At 39.1% G+C, this 25,164-nt stretch overlaps 14 protein-coding genes across 14 annotated transcripts; 8 read left to right on the top strand and 6 right to left on the bottom strand.

Moving 5' to 3' along the window:
• Window positions 1-1,607: 1,607 nt before the first annotated feature.
• On the top strand, window positions 1,608-2,756 carry C5L36_0B12280 (uncharacterized protein; the record flags this gene model as incomplete). The annotated part of the gene is made up of 1 exon (XM_029465617.1): window positions 1,608-2,756. The coding sequence occupies one exon, from the start codon at window positions 1,608-1,610 to the stop codon at window positions 2,754-2,756; it is 1,149 nt and encodes a 382-aa protein (XP_029321476.1).
• A 481-nt stretch (window positions 2,757-3,237) lies between these two features.
• Window positions 3,238-4,356, bottom strand: C5L36_0B12270 (uncharacterized protein; the record flags this gene model as incomplete). The annotated part of the gene is made up of 1 exon (XM_029465616.1): window positions 3,238-4,356. One exon carries the CDS (start codon window positions 4,354-4,356, stop codon window positions 3,238-3,240), a length of 1,119 nt encoding a protein of 372 aa, XP_029321475.1.
• A 2,122-nt stretch (window positions 4,357-6,478) lies between these two features.
• Window positions 6,479-7,933, top strand: C5L36_0B12260 (uncharacterized protein; the record flags this gene model as incomplete). Its single annotated transcript, XM_029465615.1, has 1 exon — window positions 6,479-7,933. One exon carries the CDS (start codon window positions 6,479-6,481, stop codon window positions 7,931-7,933), a length of 1,455 nt encoding a protein of 484 aa, XP_029321474.1.
• Window positions 7,934-8,462: 529 nt separating this feature from the next.
• Window positions 8,463-10,376, top strand: C5L36_0B12250 (uncharacterized protein; the record flags this gene model as incomplete). The annotated part of the gene is made up of 1 exon (XM_029465614.1): window positions 8,463-10,376. One exon carries the CDS (start codon window positions 8,463-8,465, stop codon window positions 10,374-10,376), a length of 1,914 nt encoding a protein of 637 aa, XP_029321473.1.
• C5L36_0B12240 (uncharacterized protein) lies at window positions 10,377-11,051 on the bottom strand (the record flags this gene model as incomplete). Its single annotated transcript, XM_029465613.1, has 1 exon — window positions 10,377-11,051. One exon carries the CDS (start codon window positions 11,049-11,051, stop codon window positions 10,377-10,379), a length of 675 nt encoding a protein of 224 aa, XP_029321472.1.
• A 210-nt stretch (window positions 11,052-11,261) lies between these two features.
• C5L36_0B12230 (uncharacterized protein) lies at window positions 11,262-11,906 on the top strand (the record flags this gene model as incomplete). The annotated part of the gene is made up of 1 exon (XM_029465612.1): window positions 11,262-11,906. The coding sequence occupies one exon, from the start codon at window positions 11,262-11,264 to the stop codon at window positions 11,904-11,906; it is 645 nt and encodes a 214-aa protein (XP_029321471.1).
• A 40-nt stretch (window positions 11,907-11,946) lies between these two features.
• C5L36_0B12220 (uncharacterized protein) lies at window positions 11,947-12,780 on the top strand (the record flags this gene model as incomplete). The annotated part of the gene is made up of 1 exon (XM_029465611.1): window positions 11,947-12,780. The coding sequence occupies one exon, from the start codon at window positions 11,947-11,949 to the stop codon at window positions 12,778-12,780; it is 834 nt and encodes a 277-aa protein (XP_029321470.1).
• Window positions 12,781-12,845: 65 nt separating this feature from the next.
• C5L36_0B12210 (uncharacterized protein) lies at window positions 12,846-16,532 on the bottom strand (the record flags this gene model as incomplete). Its single annotated transcript, XM_029465610.1, has 1 exon — window positions 12,846-16,532. One exon carries the CDS (start codon window positions 16,530-16,532, stop codon window positions 12,846-12,848), a length of 3,687 nt encoding a protein of 1,228 aa, XP_029321469.1.
• Window positions 16,533-16,864: 332 nt separating this feature from the next.
• On the bottom strand, window positions 16,865-17,833 carry C5L36_0B12200 (uncharacterized protein; the record flags this gene model as incomplete). The annotated part of the gene is made up of 1 exon (XM_029465609.1): window positions 16,865-17,833. One exon carries the CDS (start codon window positions 17,831-17,833, stop codon window positions 16,865-16,867), a length of 969 nt encoding a protein of 322 aa, XP_029321468.1.
• An 87-nt stretch (window positions 17,834-17,920) lies between these two features.
• Window positions 17,921-18,271, bottom strand: C5L36_0B12190 (uncharacterized protein; the record flags this gene model as incomplete). The annotated part of the gene is made up of 1 exon (XM_029465608.1): window positions 17,921-18,271. The coding sequence occupies one exon, from the start codon at window positions 18,269-18,271 to the stop codon at window positions 17,921-17,923; it is 351 nt and encodes a 116-aa protein (XP_029321467.1).
• Window positions 18,272-19,629: 1,358 nt separating this feature from the next.
• Window positions 19,630-20,475, bottom strand: C5L36_0B12180 (uncharacterized protein; the record flags this gene model as incomplete). Its single annotated transcript, XM_029465607.1, has 2 exons — window positions 19,630-20,327; window positions 20,442-20,475. The coding sequence occupies 2 exons, from the start codon at window positions 20,473-20,475 to the stop codon at window positions 19,630-19,632; spliced, it is 732 nt and encodes a 243-aa protein (XP_029321466.1).
• Window positions 20,476-20,643: 168 nt separating this feature from the next.
• C5L36_0B12170 (uncharacterized protein) lies at window positions 20,644-21,609 on the top strand (the record flags this gene model as incomplete). The annotated part of the gene is made up of 1 exon (XM_029465606.1): window positions 20,644-21,609. The coding sequence occupies one exon, from the start codon at window positions 20,644-20,646 to the stop codon at window positions 21,607-21,609; it is 966 nt and encodes a 321-aa protein (XP_029321465.1).
• Window positions 21,610-21,782: 173 nt separating this feature from the next.
• On the top strand, window positions 21,783-23,543 carry C5L36_0B12160 (uncharacterized protein; the record flags this gene model as incomplete). The annotated part of the gene is made up of 1 exon (XM_029465605.1): window positions 21,783-23,543. One exon carries the CDS (start codon window positions 21,783-21,785, stop codon window positions 23,541-23,543), a length of 1,761 nt encoding a protein of 586 aa, XP_029321464.1.
• Window positions 23,544-23,788: 245 nt separating this feature from the next.
• Window positions 23,789-25,117, top strand: C5L36_0B12150 (uncharacterized protein; the record flags this gene model as incomplete). Its single annotated transcript, XM_029465604.1, has 1 exon — window positions 23,789-25,117. The coding sequence occupies one exon, from the start codon at window positions 23,789-23,791 to the stop codon at window positions 25,115-25,117; it is 1,329 nt and encodes a 442-aa protein (XP_029321463.1).
• Window positions 25,118-25,164: the final 47 nt, after the last annotated feature.

Genomic DNA, 25,164 nt, shown 5'->3' with positions numbered 1-25,164 from the left:
CAAGCTTACTCTTGAGCCTCGGTGGATCTCAATATATTTTCAATTGGGAACAACGGTTGGTCTTAAATGCAGGGAGACATTCACTTGTGCACGATTGGCTATCGCCTAGTTATGAACAATTACTCTTCAGTTATTGTTTCTCTGAGATGATGCATGTGGAAAGGGGACACATATAACTTGGGTCCAGTATGGGGAAAGGAGAAGGGGAAGGGGGAGAAAGAAAATAGGAATCGGGGAATATGCCGGATTCGAAAAAAAAAAAAAAGGGCAGAAGAACGATTTGCATACAAAATGCTGACTTCTGTAGCTAGTAAACCACTGCCTAATGATGTCACTCAAAAAGAGATATTGTTCTCTATTGTGTGGTGCGTTCATTTGGTATATGCGGCAGTTTTTCCCTTGTTGGAAGTATAGGTGTTGACTGGTTCTATGTGTAACCTAGTCACAACTGTAGTAGGTATATTTGTAGCCGTAGCAATCGTAACCATACAGATACCAAAATACCTAGGTGTTGTGGTGTACAATATATTTGAACAAAATAGCAAAAAAACATAATCAGTGAGCCATGGTTGCTGTGAAAATAGAAAACTTCATGTCTTGTATATTTCAGAACTGAAAAGTTGCAGGCTTATGGCAGACAGGTACTTTTTTTTTGTCTCTGTATAATGAGTCAAATTGTCAATATTGAAGGGTTGTATCCAAACTGCAGTTCTTGACAGTCAGACACACTCATCTTTCATAACCTTCCCTAAATAGATGTGCTCCTATTTCAGCCAAGTATCTTTATTGTCGGTGAAAATAATGGAAACGGTCTAAATGCGCTTGTTACTAAGGCTGTTACTTTGATAAACGCATTTGACTTTGAGATATATAACTTCAACTCTAACGACCTAATTTCAAACGGAAGATCTACTTGGACCATAGATTAAAAGTGAATTCTCTCTAACACACTTTGAGGAGCATTAATTTCACACCGAAACGTCTATAGATGCTGACTTTAGCGGTTTCAATGGGAATTGATCTTGCAACACCAAGGAATTGCCATTGAAGAGAAACTTACTGATACATCATTCAACCACTCCGATGATATACACCGTAAGTTTCCTCGCAGTGATTTTAGTGCTGACTATGGTGGCATGTGTAATGAGTACATCTGCCATCTAGAAACCTGGCTCTTAGCAATCTAAGATCATCAACACCGACAAGCAAACAGTAAGGGCATTTCATAGCAGCTATTTAATGGTTGAACTTTCAACTACTCAAAGTGGGGGGGGGGGGGTTTACAGTTTAGACGGGAAACTGGAAATACTGAAATAGATTAGCGTATTTGGGTGTTTTTACATAGTGTTTAATTTTTTCAGCATACTATATCTTGGGTATTTTGACACAGACTATCTTGATGTTTGTTAAAGGGAATAGAGATTCGACTATACAGTTTGTATGATGTTCTGGGAGATAGATAAACACGGATTTCCCAATTAGGTAATTAGCGACTTAAACTTTGAAAGTATATAAACCCTTAAATAGGCACTTCTTCCGAATACTGAGAAAGAGGAGAAGGACATGATGTTCAGAACAGCATAGGGCTCGTTAAGAGAAAAGGAATAATGAGCGTTGCAACGACTGTTCCTGACGAATTTACTGGGTACGCAGTCTATGACCCTTCTGAGTCGACATGGTCAACAGTTCAAGAATTCAAATTCAAGCCAAAACCGTTTGACGCCAACGATGTTGATATTTTAGTTGAGACATGCTCGATTTGTGGATCTGATGCCCATACTGCCAGAAACGGCTGGAAGAAGGCTACACAGAAGTATCCAATTGTTGTTGGTCATGAGATTATCGGTAAGGTTGTCAGGGTTGGCTCCAACGTGCAAGATTTCAAAGTAGGGGAAAGAGTTGGCGTTGGAGCACAAGCACAGTCCTGTTTAAACTGTGATATGTGTAAGTCCACCAACGATAATTACTGTCCTCATAAGGTAATGACATTTGGCGGCATCTATACCAATAGCGACGGCACAACAACAATGTCACATGGCGGATATTCCAATTTTGTTAGAATTCAAGACCATTTTGTCTTTCACATACCTGATTATCTAAAGAACGAAGAAGCAGCACCTTTCCTATGTGCCGGTATAACTACGTATTCCCCTTTGTCTAGAAACCTGCCAAGAGAGTTGCTTGCTAATGGTATCAAGCCTAAGGTTGGAATTGTTGGTCTTGGAGGATTGGGTATGATGGCAATTCAGTTTGCAAAAGCCTTAGGATACGAAGTGTATGTGTTCAGTAGAGGCGAATCCAAGAGGAATGATGCGATGCAACTTGGTGCCGATAGGGTTGTTATTACTGGCAATTCCTTGAATTGGTTGGATGATGTGGAGGAAAATCGGGACGTCAAGTTTAAGCTTGATTTGGTTGTCTGTACGGCAAACTCGAGTGAAAACTTCGACTTGGACACCTATTTGAAAGTCCTCAAGATCAATGGGAAGTGGGTCTCTGTGGGATTGCCGGAAACACCATTCACCGTCTCGCCACGAACATTCATGGCGAATGCTTGTTTTATGGGAGCCTCGTTATTGGGGTCTCACAATGAAATGGTTGAGATGTTCAAGTTGGCTGAGAAAAACCAAATCAAGCCTTGGGTGGAGTGCCTAACAATGTCTCCGGAAAACTGTAAACTAGGTCTGGAAAAGTGCCATTTTGGCAAATGTAGATACAGAGTTGCTTTAACTGACATTGATAAAGCATTCAAATAAATTGTTAGATTGATAGACATCTGAGTGAGCGATAGATAGATAGATAGATAGATAGATAGATGTATGGGTAGATAGATGTATGGGTAGATAGATGCATATATAGATGCATGGAATGAAAGGAAGATAGATAGAGAGAAAGGCAGAAATAAGCGTATGAGGTTTAATTTTAATGTACATACATGTATAGATAAACGATGTCGATATAATTTATTTAGTAAACAGATTCCCTGATATGTGTTTTTAGTTTTATTTTTTTTTGTTTTTTTCTATGTTGAAAAACTTGATGACATGATCGAGTAAAATTGGAGCTTGATTTCATTCATCTTGTTGATTCCTTTATCATAATGCAAAGCTGGGGGGGGGAAGGGTAAAAAAAAAGTGAAGAAAAAGAAAGTATGATACAACTGTGGAAGTGGAGAAAAAGGGGGAAAAAAAAGGATGATGTAGTCTAAAATACGAATAGTCAGCGGTCAATAGTGAATTAAGATTCATCAATTGAATCCAGGGCAGTGACATTCTTTTCTAAATCAACGGATATAGCAACTGGCAGATTAGAGTCTTTTCTAGCCTTCCTAGGGATGCGGTTCCTATAGTCACCATTCAACAATGTATAATCAGTCCTTGTCCTAAGTGGAGTGAACTCCAGGAGGTAATTCTTTAAACTCCTAGACAATTTGACGATTTTTGGCGAAAAGTGTTTATGGAACCAGACAATGAAAAAATACTCAGAGGCAATTATCGCAATACCCAATAGGGTGCAAAATATGACGGACAAGACAATATGTTTGGCCATCAATAGTAAAACAGCAGCATCGTCTTCATGCCACGAAGAGCCTTTAGTGATTTTGAAGAAGGCATTAGATGCATTCTTGTAATCATCTGGCATCAAGATTCGAACAATGCCTGATGGAGGGTTCCCCCATCTAATATATTGTTTCCAAACAACAGACAAGAAAAGAGGGCCAGTTGAAAACATAATGGTGATGTAAGGAACCAGCCAATTTCTCTGGTATTTTTCCAACTGGTTAATTGCCTTATAAAAGAACGGATGATTTGGAACAGATCCCAGCAGGTCATTTGAGATCCCCGTTGGTAGTGTCTTCCTCACAAAGGCAGGAACTGTTAATAAAGGATCTAAATTTCTCTGGCAAGAATCATCCAAGTCAATGTAGATACCACCGAAATGATAGAGAATAAAATACCTGATTGCGTCTGCTCTTTCTATAGGGAAGGGGTAACTATCAAATGTCTTTAAAAACCAAGGGTATTGTTCGGCAATGAAATCTCTTGCCATTTCATCAGTCCAAAGAATATACTTATAATCTGGATTCAAAATCTGGCAATTCTTTTGGCCATCTTTCCAGTGTTCTGGAATATCGGTAGTCTTATAAGTCTGATGGATAATTTTAGGTATTAATTGGGGCTGTTGTTGAATATAGTTTTCATTATTTAATTCATTGGGCAAAAAGGCATATCGGTACGAATCGTCGTACAGCAAGGTGATTAAATCAAACAGCTCATAAATGAGAAAGATTGCAAGCACGAGGTGGGCGTAGAGTAAGAACTTGAATTCCGAGTTGAGTTTGATTTTCATTTTCATTGATGTTTAAGAAATCACTTGAGAAAAGGAGGCGTTTCAAATATCCGCAGTCAATTTAGTGGACCTGTTTTTAGCGGCAATCTCTGTTGTAAGCAAAAGAGGCTCTAAAGGTGTTGTGAACTGCAGGAAACGAGGTGTAAACCTGTTAAATGGAAAATAGAAGGTAGTAGTTGTGGTAGTTGTGGTGTAGACACTAATAGACGCCTTTTTCTGTTCTCCAAATGACTTGAATATGAAAGAGAAAAACAACGGTCTAACAGGAAACTGGAGAGGAACTCAAAAAGATAACAAGGGGGGGTCTTAGAGAAACCTAAGAGAAGTAGGCGAAGAGGGGGGGCAACAAGAGTATAAGTACTAGGAACAAGCAAGTAGAAGAACAACTGCAAAGTCAGAGGTAGAGGTCAATGTAAAACAACAAGAAGTACCGAAAAGCTGATGCAACCGATCCTATCCTAACCTACCCCATCCTATCCTGATTTACCCTATCCTTATTTTTCCATACAATGTGCTCACTGTGTTACAATCGCCCAATCTGCAAATAAAACTGGAGAATTGGCAGAACCTGATAAAAAAAACAGAAAAAAAAACTCGGCACGACCGCGAGCGCGTTTACTTTTCCCCCCTCGGTGCTGGTTTTTTAGCATTGTTATTATTATTAGTGTTATTATTAGTGTTATTATTAGTGTTATTATTATTAGTATTTCCAGTGTTGTTTCTTTTTTTTTTTTTTTCCGCAGCCACTTCTCTTAAAGGGAGGCTTAGCGTGTTTTGTTTTAACGTTACGTATTTATCGTTTGTTTTATTTCAGTGGCTGGCGCGACATTTCTCTGTTGGAGTATTTAGTTTCTCCTTCTTCACCGATTTAGGAAAAAAATAATAGAATAATCAAATAATTAATTAAATAAATAGTCAAATAAATTAATTAAATAAATAATCAAATAATTAATTAAATAATCAAATAAATAAATAAATAAAAAACGCATTCGAATTCGTAATCGCGGCGTGGCGCATGGCGGCACGTGCGCCTGCGCCATGCGCTTGCCATATCAGGGTATGAGACGATCTTTACCTCTAGACTTCTACCAGCATCTGTGGCGCAGTAAACCAGTACTTGCGTTCCAACCAGTAACGTCAATACTAATATCAATCTATATTGGTCCCAGTATTAAATGCAACTCTCGCTTCACACTCCCCTCTCCCCCCCCCCGGGCTCCGCACGGTTTACCTCGCGCATCACTCAGCAATGCGGGACCAACCCCGGCCACCCCACACAAAACGGCATTCTGCCAAATACACTCCTTTGGAGGCTCGGTGGACCATTCTGTATCAATATTCGACTATTCCCCTTGCAGATCTCTCTAAGTCCTTCCACCCCACCCTCTCATCTCCCCCACTATCCTCCTTCCGTATTGGGACGTAGACAAAACTCACTCGTACTTCTAAGGGTACTGTATTTGCCCCTGTACTTTCTAGCCTTGGCGCATTTCTATTGGCTGCTCGCTCTTGAACGGTCCTTGTAGTTTCCGATATTATGAAATTAGAGTGGTTTCTTCGGGATACTGAAATAAAACAAATAAAATAAATAAATCGTTAAACCATGTGAAACAAAGGGCAAATTCCAATAACATGGCATTGAATCCAAATTCTTGCCCCTTTAGGAGAGGGAGCTCGTTTATCGTTTCCCGTTTCTGTACAGCTGATGTGTGATATTTCCTGTCCACTATGTCGGTCTTCTGTATTTCTCTTAGTTTGTCTTAATTTGTCCTAGTTTAAGTATTTAATTTATTTCTTCAAAATTATTTTATTTCTTCAAAAATATTTTATTTCTTCAAAATTATTTTATTTCTTCAAAAATATTTTATTTCTTCAAAATTATTTTATTTCTTCAAAATTATTTTATTTCTTCAAAATTATTTTATTTTTTTTCAAAATTATTTTATTTATTCCATTTTATTATATTTATTCCATTTTATTTCACCTTCAGTTTATTTCACTGTATGGTAAAATTCATTGGATTCTAATTGACTTTCCTGACCTTGTATTTGTTTCAGCTATACTTCCATTTCCCATCTCTTGGCATTCCAGCTCTTATAGTCATCCCCTTCCATCCAACTACTAGTTTATGAAAATGTCTGCAACAACTTCATCGTATGCCAAGGCTGCTCTAAACCAACAAGATCCTTCCATCTCTGATAGTCCAGCTCCTTCTGCTCCTGCTCCTGCTCTTGCTCCTGCTCAAGATCCAGCGTCCTCTCAACAGCCGGTCCCTTCTTCCCCAAACCAGAAGGAACACGTGGCTCCAGAACTAGCTCCTGCTCCCCTACCTTTAACTAACGCTTGGGGCAAACCCACACAACAGACAACCCCATCGGTTGATTTGGAAGCTATATTGGACTCTAAGCTCCATTCCCAGAGCGGACCATCCTCTTTGTCGGTCACCTCTCCAACCGGTAAATGGGTGCCCTTTAAAGGCGCTACAATCACCATCTCAGATTCTTCCACTTACTCAAACAAGAGGAAACCTAGAAAATCGAAAAAGAAATCAAACCCAACCGATAGTAAAAAGTCAGGTAATCACATTCACAACAATAATAGCAACAATGCTGCCAATAACAGAAAGTCTGCCAAGACCAACTCGGAAAAGAGAGATTCCTTTCCAAGTGTTTCCTTAAATCAAACTTCTGAAAATGTCGAAGATATGGGAAACGTGAATGAAAATCCAGACACTTTGCTAGTTGATGGCCAAACCAACGACCAACCAAAGTCACATGGCGAAACCAAGACCGAAAATGGAGCCAACAACAGTACTAACGGTGTCAACAACCTCCATCAAACCCAAAGACATCATAACAACCAAAGGTATAGTACCCAGCAACGTCATAATGGTCACTCTCATCATCATGCTCATCACCAGAACCATAACCACACCAACAACCACAACCATCGCCACCATAATTACTACCAAAACAATAACCAAAGACATGGCAATGTCCAACATGGATATCACCAACACAGAAGTAATTACAGAAACTACAACAATTACAACCGTCACTACACAAACCACGGTGGTAACATTATGAATTGGATCGCTGATTCTCGTATACATGCTGTTGCATCGGTTGCTGCACAATTGAACTACTACTTTGACATCTCAAACCTCTTGAAAGACATCTACCTAAGAAAACATATGAACTCTCAAGGTTGGATCGATTTGACATTTGTATCCCAATTTTACAGGGTTCGAGCTTTCAGTTGTGGCGACCTCTCGGTCATTAGAGATGCATTGGACCAATCGCTTCATTTTGAATGGGGCTATCTTGAGTCAAAGGAAGACGCATCTGACGAAACAAACCTCACCAACCCAATCCAGAAAATCAAAGTTAGGGCTATCAAGAACCCACTCAACTGGGTGTTGTCTGAGACAGAACGTGAAGGTTGTGGTTTGGATGAGCTTTGTCCTACTGTTATACAGGCCAAGTCTGAACCAAAAATCAATGAGGAGTCAGGAGTGAACAAAAACACCCCCACTCAAGAACAAACCGAATCTAATACAGAATCCAACAATGACAAAATATAGTTTGGTCCAGTAACCTGAAATATCCTCACGGGTCAATCCATTATCATAATTTTTTTGTTTGTTTTACTCCAACTCTAATACATTAATGATAACTATCTAATCAGTATTTTTTTCTAATCTTCTTTGGATGTCCTTATAAGATGATACTTTTTTTCTACTGTGCTACACACCAACCTGTCAAAAACAAAAAAAAAACATAGTATAAAAAAATAAAGCAAAAGTAAAAATGAGAGCAAAAATAAAAGTATAAACAACCAAAACTATAACCATAACAATAAAAGCATATATCACCTTTTATATAGACTGTTCACTCTTCTCGTATGTATATATTGTGCCAAAAATAAAGTAATCTCACTAATTTTTTTTTTCTTTTAAATTCCAAGTCCAAAATAGGCAGACAGAAGATACTAAGATATTCGCACAGGTTGGTTAGAGATAGCCGTATTTATTACAAACTGCGCCATCGGTTGATTGAATCAACTAGTAGGTGTTAGTAGTCCTTTCTGAAAGCCAGATATAATAAACCACAATGGCAGACCAGTTTACCTCTGTACAATGGGAAGATGGTGAGAATATTAGTCACTCAATCTCCAATAATACTGGAGCAGACAAAACACAAACGCAGCCAAATGTGCATTCTGATGGAGAATCAATAAATCAGAGCACACCGACCTCCTCTTCGCCGATTGGAAACAATTCGATTCTCAATGACAACCAGCGGGAAGAAAATCCATTTGGTATATTGAGAAATTCAAGTAAGAACACCCTTGGGTTGGAGAATAATAGTAAAGAACTCGAAGGGAGTGGATTGATCACACAGACAATGATTCTTGGTTCAGAAACAGAGACAACACAAACAACTAGTCATGACAATGCTAACGAAGAGCAACTGAAAAGTGAACAAGCAAGTCTAGGAAGTATTGATCACTTAAATGGACCAACAAAAGGAGATGAATATTCCGCTTCAACTTCTCAAACCAATGAGACATTCAATGCCGTCACTGAACCGCTGCATTTTAAGCTAATTGTTGAAGTCACCGATCCAGTAACTGAGCATGAAGGTTCAAACACATTCACCAATTACCATCTAAAAGTTGAAACAGATAGTAAAAAGTTGTCCAGTACTAATTACACTATTGTCCGTCGCTATTCAGATTTCGACACCTTATTCAAATGCTTATCATATGATTTCCCAACCGTATTAATTCCTCCCCTACCTAATAAGCAGCGGTTGAAATACATAAAGGGAGGCAGGTTTACTGAAGAGTTTGTTGTGAAACGTTGCAACTCCTTGAACATATTCATGCAGAGAGTCACTAAACACGAAATCTTAAGGAATAGTGATGTTTTGATGATTTTCTTGGAGAATTCACAATACTGGCACACCTATAAATCCAACTTAAACTTCAACGAGACAAATATAACACATGCAAACTCAGGTGTTGAAGGGTTCACAGAATTTTTGATGAATTCCTTTAAGAAACCGACAATGGAAAGTAAATACACCAAAAATTTCAAAGAAATTGAAAGTCAACGAATCAAATTACAGGAGAACTTGAATAAGATTGATAAGATATATGGAAAAGTGATAAATAAACAAGAAAGCATATCCAAAGAGTTGAATGGTATTGGTGATGAATTTAATAAGTTAACCATATTACTAAATAATGATTTTAATGGGAAGTTTAGAGAAGAGGAGAATTTGGATAAAGGTACCAAAGAACTAGTTATGCAATTTAAAGTTTTCTCTGAGAATTTGAAAAAAGTAGGTGGGAATTATCATGATTTGAACAAATATATTGAATTCAACTACATTAACGGCTTGAAGGATCTTGAGCATTACTTGATATCACTTGGAAATCTAATCAAACTGAAAGACAACAAAATAATCGATTATGAGATGCTAAACAACTACCTTGAAAAAACCGTCACCGAGAAAGAGAACTTGGAAAATGGGGGTTCTTTGACATCAACAACCGAAGGTACGATATCATATCTAAGTAGAAAGTTCGAAACTCTAACGGGATTGAAAAATACCTCGCCGCCAAATGATCCACATCTTTCAACCAACGATTCAACTAATAAAAGTTTGATTGACGATCGCATTAGGAAGTTGAACTCCAGAATCGAGTTGTTGGAAAAGGAAAGGGAGAATGCTAAACAAGTGTACACACGGTATGAGTTGGACCTCCTTAAGGAATGGAACCAATTTAAATCTATCAAAGATTATGAGATAGTTGAATCGTTGGGTCACTTGAGTGATCAATATATCAAGCTTTACTCAGAATCGTATGAGAAGTGGGAAAAGCTCCAATTGAATGACACAAAGTTGGAGATGCCCAATAAGTTGACCGACGAAGGTAAGGAAGAGTATTTCGGTAACAATGTTGTGCTTCAAAATGATGAGGAGATAAAAAATATGCTACACGGTGTAGAACTATAGTCAGGTCTTTATCCTCTTTGACTCGGATTTTTTAGGTGGTTGCAATTCGCCATTTTCGTTGAATTCCAGGAATTCGTTGTTTTCATAGATGGATCGAAATTCAATACCCCAAATATTTGTAAATTCTTCCAAAGTAATGAATTTTGAGTAGTTAAATTTAGGAAAGTCCTCCAGTTTCAAAACCCTTTTTTTCTTATTGATGCTGTTTGGACTTCGATCATTCTCGTTTATATAAAATTGTCTCAATAACGATATTCCATCCTTGTGGCACACTCCAGGGATGATTTTATAATTTGAATTGTACCTTATATTGAACACGCTGCCATTACCCCCAAACCTCTCATTGGGACACCCAAATACAACCGTTGATATCCCCACTTGATCTAGCATGGACGCACACATAATGCATGGCTCGACGGTGACATACAGCGTCGATTTTTTCCACTTCTCTAAATGGGAATCGGGATACATCTCCATTAAATGCTTGTAAATGATAAATTCAGCATGTGCCGTACCATTTAAAGTTATGTTCGTCATGTTGTGAGCCTTAAATAAAACTTCCTTGCTTTCGTTGTGTACCAAAACAGCAGTGACTGGAACCTCTTTGTTTTCCAATGCAACTGCACCATATGCAACGGCCATTTGCATATATTTGTAATGTTCATTCGCTTGCATGGCCGTGTTTACTATACATTTTTAGTATTATAAGGGTAAACTGAATATTAGTTATAGTAGGATTTAGTATCTAGCAAAAAAAAAAAAATTAGGATTTAAAAACATAAAAAATCAGAGAGGTTTAGGAAAACAAATCTTGAAGATAGCTTCTCCCCTACACTTAAACATGTCAATTCTTAACACGTTTTACACAACGCCGTATACACAGTAATGCTAGCTGATCAAGAGTTGCAGAACGAAATACAAGACTTGGAGAGGGAAGTAGAAGAGTTAGAGAAACAATTAGAAAACTCGGACAGTTCTACCCTCTTAGACACTATTGGCCCTGTAGATGAGCTGCTACACGACATTCTCTACGACACAAACTCGAGTGATCAAAAGTACTGCCAGGATGATATTGGGGATGGCATTACTATTATGCGAACAACTGAATTGAGAGAGCTACACGAGACTGAAATCCCCAAAATACAAATGGAAAACGTTTATAGGTTGAATGGGATATCCTTTTTCCCTATCTCTAATGATCCTCAGCGTGAATTTCTTGGTGTCAGATTTGATGTGTTCAGAGAAGAGACATCCAAGTTTGATCCTCCACACTATGTGATCCTAAAACGAGACATAATCGAGAATAGTCATAAATCAGTGGCATCTTCAAACTCTGGAAATTGGAGGTGGTCAGTTTTCCAAACAACAATTTCTAAGGGTATTCCAGTGTTTGAACTTGCTGCTAAATATTTGAGCCAAGCTTACTCAGGTACCCCAGGTAGTGGCTCTGATAAGGATACGGTTGAAATCGCAAACATGAATTTGGACGCGGTGATAAAATTTGCCATGCAGGTATATCAACAGCTCTGATAACCACTACTTTCTTTTGCCGGTAATCACTCGCAGAGCAATGATGGGTATCAACGAATATACATTTCCTATAGGGTTTTTGTTGGTTTTGACTGGTACAGAGCCATTGAGGTTGCTCAAAGATGCATATCTTCCCGATTTCAACCCCAAAAAATGGCCGCTTATTAGTCCAGATGGTTTCCTAAATAAATTCCTAGCAGGACATTCATTTGAAATATTCACTCTTGTCTTCATTATTCTTCAGACGTACAAGTTGATTGTTGTGATAAAGATGAAACCTTTGTTGCCTACATCAGACATGACACAGATATATGATTGTTTGCAGGGAAGCAAATCAGATGTATCGTTGATAGATACAATGAAGGATTCGGGAAACAAAAAAGCTGCAACGTTTCGGTATTCAGGCGTGCAGATGATAAAATTAGCTGGTATATTTATGCCAGTGATTACGTGCATTGTTTGGTTTTTTGGCCCGTCCTTATATGAGCGCATCCATCGTATCACTGGCGGCCATTGTATTGGACATCCGGAAACCGTATTCTACAGATCATGCGTCAGTAGTGGTTGGAGGTACGAAGGAGGTTTTAAATCTAGCGGGCATTCCTTAATAACTTGCACGTTTGCTTCTGCACTAAGTTGGGAAACCGTTTCTTTGAATAAGTGGATTGTATTGATGAACCGTATAACTGAATTGCCTGTCCGAGTGAGTGGATCATGCAAGTTGCTACAATTAGCGTTCTTGGCACTTTGTTTAGCATGGCTAATGATGTTCACGGTGACCTGCATGTTCTACCACAGCTTCATGGAGAGAGTGGTGGGCACCTTATGTGCACTTTTAATCGTTTATTTCGTTTGTTTTAGACTAAAGTTATAAAATACAATGTAATACTAATATAGCGTGAATAATACAAATAAAGAAGATTTAAATTTAATATTTCATTAAGAGATATCCCATTGAGAAACCATTTCATCCATCCTCTTGCCAAGAATATCAGCAGCCTTTGCAACGTAAGAACCTTCCTCATTGTAAACATGTGCGTTGGCAACCATTTGCTTCAATTCTCCGATGAACGCATCCCAGTTGGCAAGTTTCTTTGTATCCAGTTGTTTACGAACTTGATTTAAAGATACGGGATGAGGAATGATTTTGTAATAATCAGCATAATATTTACGCGATGGCAACTTAATAAACAAACTGCTGATATCATTGCCATCCTCGTCTGTCAAACGCTCCAAGCTGTCAAGTAACTCATAGCCACGTTGAATCCATTCCGGCAATGGTTTGGCCTCTTTTTTCTGATTTTTCTTCACTGAGGATTCTTTTGGGGTTGAGCCTCTAGACAGTCTCTGTCTTTTCCTGTTTGGAACATCATCTGCATAGACCTCTTCATCACTATCGCTGCCTTTGAAATCATCATTATTTAAACCTTCGTCGGTTGTTTCTTCGTTCTTATTACGCATTTTTGCTAACCGCTGGCGCTTCCTTTCAACGGCTGCTTCAACACTATCATTCTCGTCGTCCATGGCCTGTAGCCATTGTTCTTCTGTTAAGCCATCATCATAGATAACCTTCTTAGTTACTCTACGACCAGAAGCCTCTTCTCTTACGTCCACGTGTTGGCTCATATCCTCTTTCAAAACTTCTGGAACTTCATCTTCTTCCATTAATCTTGGTGTGCCACGCACTGTATCCTCCCTAGCCCTATCCATGTCCAGCTTCTCAAAAGTTTCCATTTCATTCTCATCACGAGCTAAGATCTCGTTGATTTCAGCGTCGTCAAAATTGTCATTCTCTGCATCATCACCTTTTAGTTTTTCCTTTTCTAACAAACTCTTTAGATAAGCTTCTTGCTCTTCGGCACTCGATTTATTATCGAATTTACCAGCTTGAATAACTTTACCATCAATATCCAACTTTTGGTGTGCTCTCTCTAAAATCACCTCTTCAACAGATTCACTTGTAATTAATCTTAAAATTCTGACTTCGTTCTTTTGACCAATTCTATGAGCTCTATCTTGGGCTTGTAGATCCTGATGAGGATTCCAGTCAGTGTCAAAAATGATAACAGTATCTGCACTTTGTAAGTTCAAACCTAAACCACCTGCTCTTGTAGAAAGTAAAAAGCAAAAGTACTCAGAATCAGGTGCGTTAAAATCTTTCAACATCGACTGTCTATCATCAGCCTTTGTCGAGCCATCCAATCTCATATATTTCAAGTTTTTAAAGCGTAGAAAATCTTCCATAATGTCCATAACCTGGGTCATTTGAAAGAAAATTAAAACCCTGTGCCCAGTAGCCCTCAGTTTTGGTAAGATTCTGTCTAATAATTCAAACTTACCTGAACATCTCCATATTAAATCCGTTGTTAACCTGTCTGGATTAACAAGGTTTTCAACCTCCTCAAAAACAAACGGGTGGTTACATGCTTTACGAAGTTGCATAATCTTATTATTCAAACCTTTTAATCCTGATTTTGTTGCCCCAATCTGACCTTCACCAATAAATAGGGCGTTATGAGTCAATAGTTGTTTGTAAATATGAGACTGTAGATTGGAAAACTTACATTTGATGACTTTTTCAACTTTGTCTGGCAAGTCCTTGGCAACGTCCTTCTTGAGACGTCTTAAAAGGAAAGGTCTCAAGACTTTGTGCAATCTTCTAATAATTAACAAGCTCTCTTCTTCACTTAGTTCCAATTTTTCCTGGTGGCCAGTATTAGCAAAAGGTGTATTGAACCACTCATCAAAGGACTTCACAGAATTGAAAACCTTAGGTAGAATGAAGTTCAATAAGGCCCATAACTCAGGTAAACTGTTCTGTAGTGGAGTACCAGTTAGAATCAATCTATTCCTGGTAGTGTAATAGTTCGTCAATGTTTGGAACAATTTAGAATCTGCATTCTTTAATCTGTGACCTTCGTCGATTAACATATGAGCCCACTTGAATTTACTCAATAGCGGCCTATCTCTAATGACATATTCGTAAGTTGTCAATAAAACTTGAAAATCAGCCATTCTAATCTGATGTTGCAAATCTCTTCTCTGCTGTTGACTACCTTTATAAACAATCGTCTTTAGTGATGGCGCCCATTGCTCAAATTCTAAAGTCCAGTTGGTAATCGTTGAGAGAGGAACAATAATCAAAAATTTCCCACTTTCACTCTTTTTCTCAATTAGGTAAGTAATCAACGCAATGGATTGGATTGTCTTACCCAAACCCATTTCATCTGCTAAGATACCATTCAAATGGTTATTATAAAGAGATACCATCCATTCTAAACCCTTAATTTGGTATTCCTTTAGTGTACCACCAACTAAAATGGATGGCTGTTTTTCAACCTTCTCCTTGATATGGTGGGCTACTTCATAATAATCAACCTTTTTCTCCTTGGTTTCACTTTCCTTTTCAGTTTCTTCCTCCTCCTCTTCAGTTTTCGAATCTTTCGAAGGATTCATGCCCTTCTCGATCTGAGTCAGAATTTTAGTTTCGTTCTGTTGAACTTTAACGGCATTAGCCAAAGAATCAAGAAAAGAGTTGGTTTGTTTTAGCAAATGCGTAATTCTCTTATCTTTAGTTTGATCCAACAATTTAATGTATGCCTCTTCATCGTTGGCCTTCAAAGCTTGTAATCTTTGCTTGGCATTTCTTTCAAACTTTTTAGATTCATCCCTCTCACACTCTTGATGGAATTTGTGAATTGATTTACCTAGTTGGAAACGTCTCATTTGATTGGACGCAATGTTGTTTTGAGTTTTGTTGGCTGTCTCAATGTATAGTTGAACTTTTTCATTATGCAGAGATTCTATTAATTTCTCTCTCTCAAACTGTTGCTGTTGTTGTAACTTTTCCGCTAATTTAGCAGTTTGAACAACTTTCTGTTTTGGATGCACACAATAGGTCCTTTTCCAAGTTTTGAAGACTGAGTAGTTATTCAAACTTTCATCATTATAGATCGTATTTGTAGCGACTTTAATCAATAAGTGGTTTCTCAGCTGCTTTTGTAATGGTAACAGTTTCAAGCTTTTCAGTTCAACCAATGCATCTATTTTCAATTCATCAACGTTATCTAAAATCTCCTCGTTTGAATAATTAAGATCATTTTCAAATTTGGAAAAATCATAAGAGCCCAAGTTTGAGCTTAAAGATTCCAGCTGGTTGATTCTGGAGTCTATTTTCAATTTCACCAAATCTTCCAATTCTGGAGACCCAACAGAATGGAACCTGGGATCAACTTTAGGTTTGTTTGGAATTATGCCTAACATTTCTGCCTTTGAATCGTAATCATCTAACGGTAGAGGTATTGAAACATCATTGATAGAAGACTTCTTAGTATCATTCAATTGCTTCTTGATGGAATCGTCGTCATTTTTCAAATACTCCAACGCGAGCTCGGTTGGTAAATCAATATCTTTGGCTAATAATTGTAGGCCCAAAACCTGTTTTCTGAGCAGCTCAAGATCGACTTGTTCTGTATTTTTTGACCAAGATTCATCCAGATCATTCTTGTTTGCATTGGAACGTCTCACTGACTCATCATACTGAGCGAGTTTCTCCAGAATGGGTGTATAGTCTGCAGTATTGCGACATTCAACAAGTCGTTGGATAAGCGAGTCCGCTGTGTTCATTGTTGTATCTCGTTGACCAAAACTGATGTCGATAGTGATAGAATATGACGTTTTGGCTGGCTCATAAACAGAAACGAGTATTGCAAATGGAATTCTGTCTGAAATGCAAAAAAGTGGCGGGGATTGGATGTTGGAAAAAAGCAAAAATTCTCAAATGGGAGAGAAAGAGCGCGAAACCCTGATAATGTAAGGGGTATATTTGTTATATTTGAGTTGTGCATGTATATGCAAACATGTATATGCAAACATGTAAATGTACACATATATACAAATACGAATATCATATATATATATATTAGCGGCAGCAGGAATACATCCGTATGTTATGAACGCTATATGGTAAATAGGGAGTTGGGATCAATCTGATGGCCGGTGGAAAGTTGGGGTTTTTGCGTGAATTTTCCCTTTAGATTGGCACGAAGGGCTTGTAGAAGAGTAAGGTAACTGTAGTGTTGACCTGGAGGTAAATTCGACATTGCGGTTAGAAAGGCCCAACTCATTGCACCGGTTCCTGAAGCATCAGCACTGGTTTGGTCGTCTTTACAACCACTAAACATGGCAACGTCTGCTAGAGACATCTTCATACGAGTAATCGCTTCTATTTGTTCCTTTGACTTGTAATGAGAAGCCGTATTGAATAAACTCTTGACACTACCCATCATCATACCTACGTCTCTCGTCGCATAGCCCAGTAAGAGCTGTGCACCATCCATTCCTCCTTCCTTCCAGATACTATATTCTTTCAAACCGCCATCCTGGGCTCTATAAGTATAAGGAAGGTCAAGAGCTGTACCAGAGTGGCATGAATCAAAAATTGCAGTAAGTTTGCAACCTTGCGGTAAAGGTCTCACCATGATGTCATGCATAATATCATCAATAATGGAGCCCTGACTTTGGAAATCTACAGGGTAAATGCATTCATCCATGCCGTCAACTTCATCGCCGTCGAGATCCTTCTCTTCACCTCCGTGTCCTGAATAATGGAAAAAGAAGGAGTCGCCAGGTCTGGCATCCGAAACCAGCCACTGCATTGCTCGTAACATGTTTGCACGCGTCGGTATCCCCATTGGGTTCTGTTGATCATCTGTTAGGATTACCATATCCCCTGGAGTAAAGCCCTGAGTGAGAAGAAACTTCTCCATATTGTGAACATCGTTGATACATCCATTGAGCTGGTTGTTGGTTCCGAAATAGTTGATACCAACGAGAAGCGCCCTTCTTTTCCCTGATTGGTACCCTTCGTTATTTCCGTATACGCTACCGTTACTGTAGCCGTTACTGTAGCCTCTGTTGGTGTACATGTGAGTGGTGTCGTCCAGTTTTATAGGTTTTCGAAAGAAGAAGAACTGTAACAGTGAAGTCGCAGATGCACAAACACACTTCTCGAATCACACTTTCTTTCTGAAACGGACTTTTAAAGGCACAATGTCTTTATATAAGACCCGTTGTCTGCAAACAGGACAGAGGCCACCCCTTATCTCAGAGCCACGTTGTCCCATATGCGATGTTGCTAATGCTTCAAAGAGGCACTCCGAGCAGAGAATATGACCGCAGGGGGTTGCTACTGCGTTTTTCAACTCGTCCATGCAAACACAGCACTGGATGGTATGAGACGACGAGGATGGTTGACTAGTCCTCTTCTCCGTGGTTGCTGTCGTTTCTTCGTCGGATAGTAACACGACTGTCTCGCTCACAGCAGTATCTTCGTCTCTGCGCCTCTTCCTGTTGTTGTTCTCCATGCTGACCAGGTGAAAGATGTAGAAACTGTTAGGGCCAACATACTCAGTGTGTGGGTTAGCGGAAAATGAGGGCTTGCCTCTCCTTCCACTTTTGGATTTATCGAGATGTATTTGAAGATCTGTATTGGAACTACTTTTCTTCGCTTTCCTCTTATTTTCTTTCTTCTCATTGAACTATTGACGTCTCTTAGGTGTGCTGTAGCTTCCTCCAACTTGGTATCACTATTTTTTTGCTTACTGTTGAAAGTTGCGGAAAAAAAAGGAATCTGCAGCTAAAATCGAGTTTCCCCTTATACAAGACATCTATATAGAACAGCAAAGATTAGTTCCATATTCGTATATGTAATACGAATGAAAACCAACCTTGTGCAACGTGAGACAGCACCTCTGAAAGGGAGCATGACAATGGTTCTTCCTCAATCAGCACACCACTGGTGTGTTGAAAAAGACGTTGCCTTAGAAGTTGCCTTAGTTGCAATAATAAACGCATTGGATACTTTGAAAAGTTGGAACTCTACTTTGAAAAGACGTACGATGTTTGTTCACATTGGTGTGTTCATCAGTAGGCGGCTCTGCTAACAAGATGGGTTTCCAAATAGAATTTATTGTTTGCAAGTAACCCATCTTTCAGCAGTGATTATCTGCGTACGGTATTCATGCTTGGCAAATGCATCACGGAGTTCAATTTGTAGTTCTGAGCTGTCTATGTGGGCTGCCCAAAAACTGTAATTAACTTATTACGATACAAATGGATCCCTTTTTTTGTTGCTTCGTGTAAACATTGACCAAACTACAATATGTTTCCTTAGTTTTGTGTCTGTATTTTATAGTTTATTTTGCGATGGCTGCACCTATGGGAAATTGCTTCGATCCACGATAACATCCAGTGGCCCTGTAAGTAGTTTATGATTCTTTGCTTATAGATTCTCGGTCTCGATATATCATCCTTCAAAATACCGTAGATCTACTACTTTGTACTTCCAGGAACTATCCAGATTTTAAAAGAAAAATTATATTTTTATTGAAAAAAACTTGTGATTTTGTAAACCTTTGCAAAACTTTATTTGGCTTTATATGTATGCTACTAGTCCACTTTCTTGTATTTAACCTTCCCAACGTTTACTACAAGGCCTCACAATCTATTCAAACCAATGGGAAGTCAAAAATAGTAAACTCTGCATGTTCTCTTAGAGCTTCTCAGCTACAACACGCTCATGCTATACACCACTTAAAAGGTGTTGTTGCAATGCGACAAAGTTTTTGTCGCACAAATTACTATTAATACATTACATACTTTTAATGTGCATTCCCTTGCAATGTTACTAAGCATTTAATACAGCTATATAATATAAACTCCACTATACGAGTCTAGATAAGATGAATGCGACAATTAAGGCCACAATTGCATACATGTATAGCTGGTTCGTTCCCGTTGTATTGACTTGAGTAGCTACACTAGGTGGTTCAACAGCTTGTACTTTCTTAACAGAGTTGTGCACTGATTCAACAGGTGCTTTGGCTGATGGCTGAGCTGGTTCCTCAACCTGTTTCTTAACGTATCTTTCGACAGGTCTCTCAACATTTCTCTCAACATTTCTCTCGACGTCTCTTTGGATAGGCTCCACGGCTTCAACAGCTCTTGGTGCTTGCTCGATAGTTGTAGCAGGATGTGGTTCGTCCCTGACAGATTTCTCTTCGGTAATTGTATTCATTGGAGAGTCGTAGTTGAATACAACCTTAACCTTTGTATCTGATGTTGTTTTTCCCTCAGTGAGTTCATTCCATGAGGTGGAGACATGCTTAGGGTCAATACTGCCGTCACATGGAACACCCACAAACAAAAACTTATCCTTGCATTTTGACCCAAGTTGAGGTTCTTCGGTCAAGCCTTGAAAGATTATGGCAATGTTTTCGGTGGCACCAGGTTGGAGGACACCACTGTTTGGACGAACACAGTAGATCCTAGGAGCCGTTGTCTTTACCTTGAAGGCTAGCGGAGTGTCGGCATCGTTTTGTAAGTGCACAATCTGGGTTTGCTGGGTGTTTTTGAATGGAGCTGCGGAAAAGGTAGAAACAAGGAAGGAAGGGGGGGGGGTGGTTCCATTGAGTTAGTAAGATATCCAACAGGGAGAAATTCGTGTATTACAATAGAAAGCAAGCAAATACGTACCTTTAAGCTCAATGACCTTTGGAGAGACTAACATGGTTATCTTTCAGAGAATTGCTTAGGGGAGGATACCAGGAAGTGTAAGACAAATACAATGTACAACGACAAAAGCAAAAACCAACTGTAGCTCAACATGAAAATGAGATTCGCTTCAATGAAGAAAATCAACACTTGATTGAATTATTACAATTGCGAGCCAAGAGATATGTCTAATTACCTCAGTCTGCATTGCCCTGCATTCGATCCCGGTATATCTGAACAACAAATAGCCCTACACAACCGAATGGACGACGGTTCCCCTCTCACACCTACCACCACCCACAGGCCTCGCCTTCAGAGAGCCCGCAACGGGTCTTCTGCGTCGATCATGTCGTCAACTTCGTCCATCTTCTCCGAATCCGTACCACCACCAATGGAAAGCTATCTGTTTTCCCCAGACTTTGATGATGCTCTCTACAACTTCTACATCAACTATGCACACCATCCCACAACAACCCCCTTTGACACCAGATACCCACCTTCGGGTGTGCTTTCACAGCTGTCTCGTCTGTTTGCAGACACGTATATCCTCAACACGGAAACACCACTTGCCATTGACACAAGACCAGACATCAACAACGATTTACTTAACGGGCCTACACAGACATTACTAGCCGTCATTAGACGTAGACTTATACACCTCTCGATGGGTTCTCATGGCGCCTTTTGTCAACCTGTGTCTCTTTCCAGGACAGCGTCGGTAGCATCCACAATGTCCATCTCAGACACCGTCGATCACCATCAACTGCCGCCACTACAATTTCCATCACAGACACAGCTAATACAACCAATCCAACCGCCACCGCCACCACGCCCACAACTCTCTCTGGCGAATCCAAGGGCCCTTCGCTCGCCATCTATATCTTCAACGAACAACGGAATTACAAACATGGGCAGTAGTTCAAACAATCTCCAGACTCTCAACTCTCTCTCGCTATCGTTGAAACATCCACAGTTCCAAGGCCTATTCTCCCCACTGGATGTCCACAGTCCGTACGAACAGAACGTTCCTTCCCCACTGGCCCCCACCGTTCCGGCTGTTCCGGGAACCGCACCTTCATTCGAGTCGGACGATCTCTACAATGCAACGGCTGCCCGCAAAAGAGACTCTCTCAAGATGAAGAGAAGATAGACGCTACATCATTGTCTGTGCAGTACCTAATATATAGTACTTGGTATAAGGTATAATAAAACTATAAAATTATAATAATCTTAATAATAATAACCATATTAATGGAAGGATGAGGCCCGATGTCCTTTTTTTTTGCCTTTCTACTATAGTGCTTACATTGTGTATAAATTCTCATGATTTTCCAGCTCGCATGTTTTTCTTATAAAAATAGCCCAGACCCCATATCTGCCCATAACTTTATATTCCGTTCCCGGACCAACTTGAGGAATACACTCACTACAAATAGCGCCGTCATGACATCGCCAACATCTCTATCTGCATGGAACAAACTACAACAACTTTATGAATCCAAGGGAAAATCCTTCTCTACTAGAGATGCCTTTGCATCCAACCCAAAAAGAGTTGAGGAATTCTCACATACTTTCTCCAACTTTGACGATTCAAAGATCTTATTTGATTTCTCCAAGAACTTGATTGACACTGAAATCTTGTCTACATTAATTGAATTAGCAAAGGAAGCTAATGTCGAACAATTGAGAGATGAAATGTTCCAAGGTAAACACATCAATACTACCGAGGACCGTGCCGTTTATCATGTTGCTTTAAGAAACAGAGACAACAAGCCAATGTACGTCGATGGCGTCAATGTTGCACCAGAAGTTGATGCAGTTCTTCAGCACATGAAGGAATTCTCCGATTCTGTCAGATCTGGTGAATGGAAAGGTTACACGGGCAAGAAGATTGAAAATGTCGTGAACATTGGTATTGGTGGTTCTGATTTAGGTCCTGTCATGGTCACCGAGGCCTTGAAGCACTATGCCCACGAATCAATCAAAGTTCACTTTGTTTCCAATGTTGATGGTACCCATATTGCGGAAACGTTAAAAGTCTGTGATCCAGAAACTACCTTATTCTTAATTGCATCAAAGACTTTCACAACAGCTGAAACCTGCGCTAATGCAAACACCGCAAAGAACTGGTTCCTTGAAGCGGTTAAAGAGCCAACACATATTGCAAAACATTTTGTTGCGCTTTCAACTAACGCTGAAGAAGTCGCCAAATTTGGTATTGATACTAAGAACATGTTTGGCTTTGAAAACTGGGTCGGTGGTAGATACTCAGTCTGGTCGGCTATTGGTTTATCCATTTGTATATATGTTGGTTTTGAAAACTTTGAGGCTTTCCTCAAGGGAGCACAAGCTCTTGACCATCATTTCCAATCAACCCCAATTGAACAGAATATTCCATTCATTGGTGGTTTATTAACAATTTGGTACAACAACTTCCACAAGGCTCAAACTAAATTAGTTGCTCCTTTCGACCAATACATGCACAGATTCCCAGCTTACTTGCAGCAATTGTCAATGGAATCTAACGGTAAATCTGTTACAAAAGATTCTAAATTTGTCAATTACGAAACAGGTGTTGTCTTATTTGGTGAACCAACCACTAATGCCCAACATTCTTTCTTCCAATTAGTTCACCAAGGTACCAAATTGATCCCAACCGACTTTATCCTTGCAGCTCAATCCCATAACCCAATTGAGAACAATAAGCACCAACTCATGCTTGCTTCCAACTATTTTGCCCAAGCCGAATCTCTTATGTTAGGTAAGTCCAGAGAACAAGTTGAAAGCGAAGGCACCACCGGTAGTTTAGTCCCACACAAGCAATTCTCTGGTAACAGACCAACTACCTCTATCTTGGCTCAGAAAATTACTCCAGCCACACTCGGTGCTTTGATTGCGTACTACGAACACGTCACCTTCGTTGAAGGTGCTATCTGGGGCATCAACTCATTTGATCAATGGGGTGTTGAATTAGGTAAGGTTTTAGCCAAGGTCATCTTGAAGGAATTGCAAGAAGAAGGCCAAGTTGAAACTCATGATGCTTCAACCAGAGCTCTAATTAACCAATTCAAAGCTTGGGCTTAGTTAACGAAAGTTCCAAACTTTATTTATAATGTGTTTATGTTTGTATTTTAATCACTCTTTATGACCTATATATGAAGCTTTTAGCATTATCGCAGCAAGTATAAATGGATGCATGTAAATTCTATAGTTCATATAGTGCGATTTGGTGAATTTTTGAAATTTTTGCTAATGGATAATATACTCTATATTTTTACACTGTGTTTACTGATGCCTCTTCCGAATTTCTTTCTTTCACCACTCAACCCATGAAAGGCAAGGAACACATACATCATGATTACAATAGTATAGATATCGGGGTAACAATTACAGTTCCCAGAAGAAGGAAACAAAAACGTACAGGATCTACAAATAGTCAAAGCACTGGGTGGAAGAAATTGTTATGGCTCAAACAACCTTATGACGATAACTACACAGATTCGAGCTTCTTATCACAACTGAAACGAAATTCAACGGTTGTAAAGTACTCGTATGTAAAGCTAGTCAATGATTTTTCCATCATTGTATTGCATCTGTCGTCCATTATGTTTGTTGTTGTTGTATTTTATGGGATCTATCAGTTAAATTGGAACCCGATTAAACCAACAGTGATAAGTACGATTTGTACACTCATTGGATTCATTTTTTATGTTGTAACATTGAAGATAATAAGAAATAAAGAATTGATTGAACTACAACAGTTTAAAATCAACCAGCTATACATGGTACCTTCCGCTTCAACCAACCTAATGAAAGATGGAACTGATCATGACGATACTTTGGAAGATTATTTAACTGAGCCATCACCACCAGACTTTTTTGAGACTTGTAAGTCTTCCGTCTTGATTTTGCTTTACCTCCTAACTCTATCACCAGTCCTGAAGTCCCTAACTAATTCAACTTCTTCAGATTCTATTTGGGCATTATCTGCTTGGTTGTGTATACTGAATGTCATGTTTAACGATTATGAAATTGAATTCTATAGGCTATCTCCAAGGGATAAGCTATTACACTGGAAAAAATTACTACATCTGCACACACCATGGAACTCAAATTCAAATTTGAATACACCTTGGAACTCCACCTCAAACTTAAATACCCCATTTTCGTCGAGATCTCCATCACCTTCTCCGACTTCAAGATGTCACTCCAAACTGAATTTATCAGATAATGAACTCAACAACAGTAAGAACCGAAGTCATGAGTTTCACCTAAATCAACAAAACCATCAATCAAATTTATCTAAAAATATAGCTATCTCAAATGCAATTGTGCTTGCTTCAAGATTACCTTCAAATGCATCCGCCTTCTCTTTTATTTTATTCTGTATCCAAACATGTGGCTTACTACCGACCTTCAACAATTTTACGAGGCGCTATGGATTTAATGGATTCCACAGGTTTCAACTGATTTCTATAATCTTGACGGTTGATTTCTTGGTGGCTCATTTATTCGGGTTGGGTTGGGCGATTTCTTGGATTCTGTTACATTTGACTATCATTTTCATCGGCCCTTTGTATTTTCTGCGAATGCAGAAGTATAAGAATGAACTTCAAGGCCCATGGGACCCGGCAAAACCTATAGTAAAATCTTTATAGGTAAGAAACTATAAAAATGGCTCCCTTTTTTTTTTAGTATATATTAC

The sequence above is a fragment of the Pichia kudriavzevii genome, chromosome 2, assembly GCF_003054445.1.
Source record: "Pichia kudriavzevii chromosome 2, complete sequence".
Taxonomy (NCBI): Eukaryota; Fungi; Ascomycota; class Pichiomycetes; order Pichiales; family Pichiaceae; genus Pichia; species Pichia kudriavzevii.
This window is presented reverse-complemented; position numbering and strand designations above follow the sequence as displayed.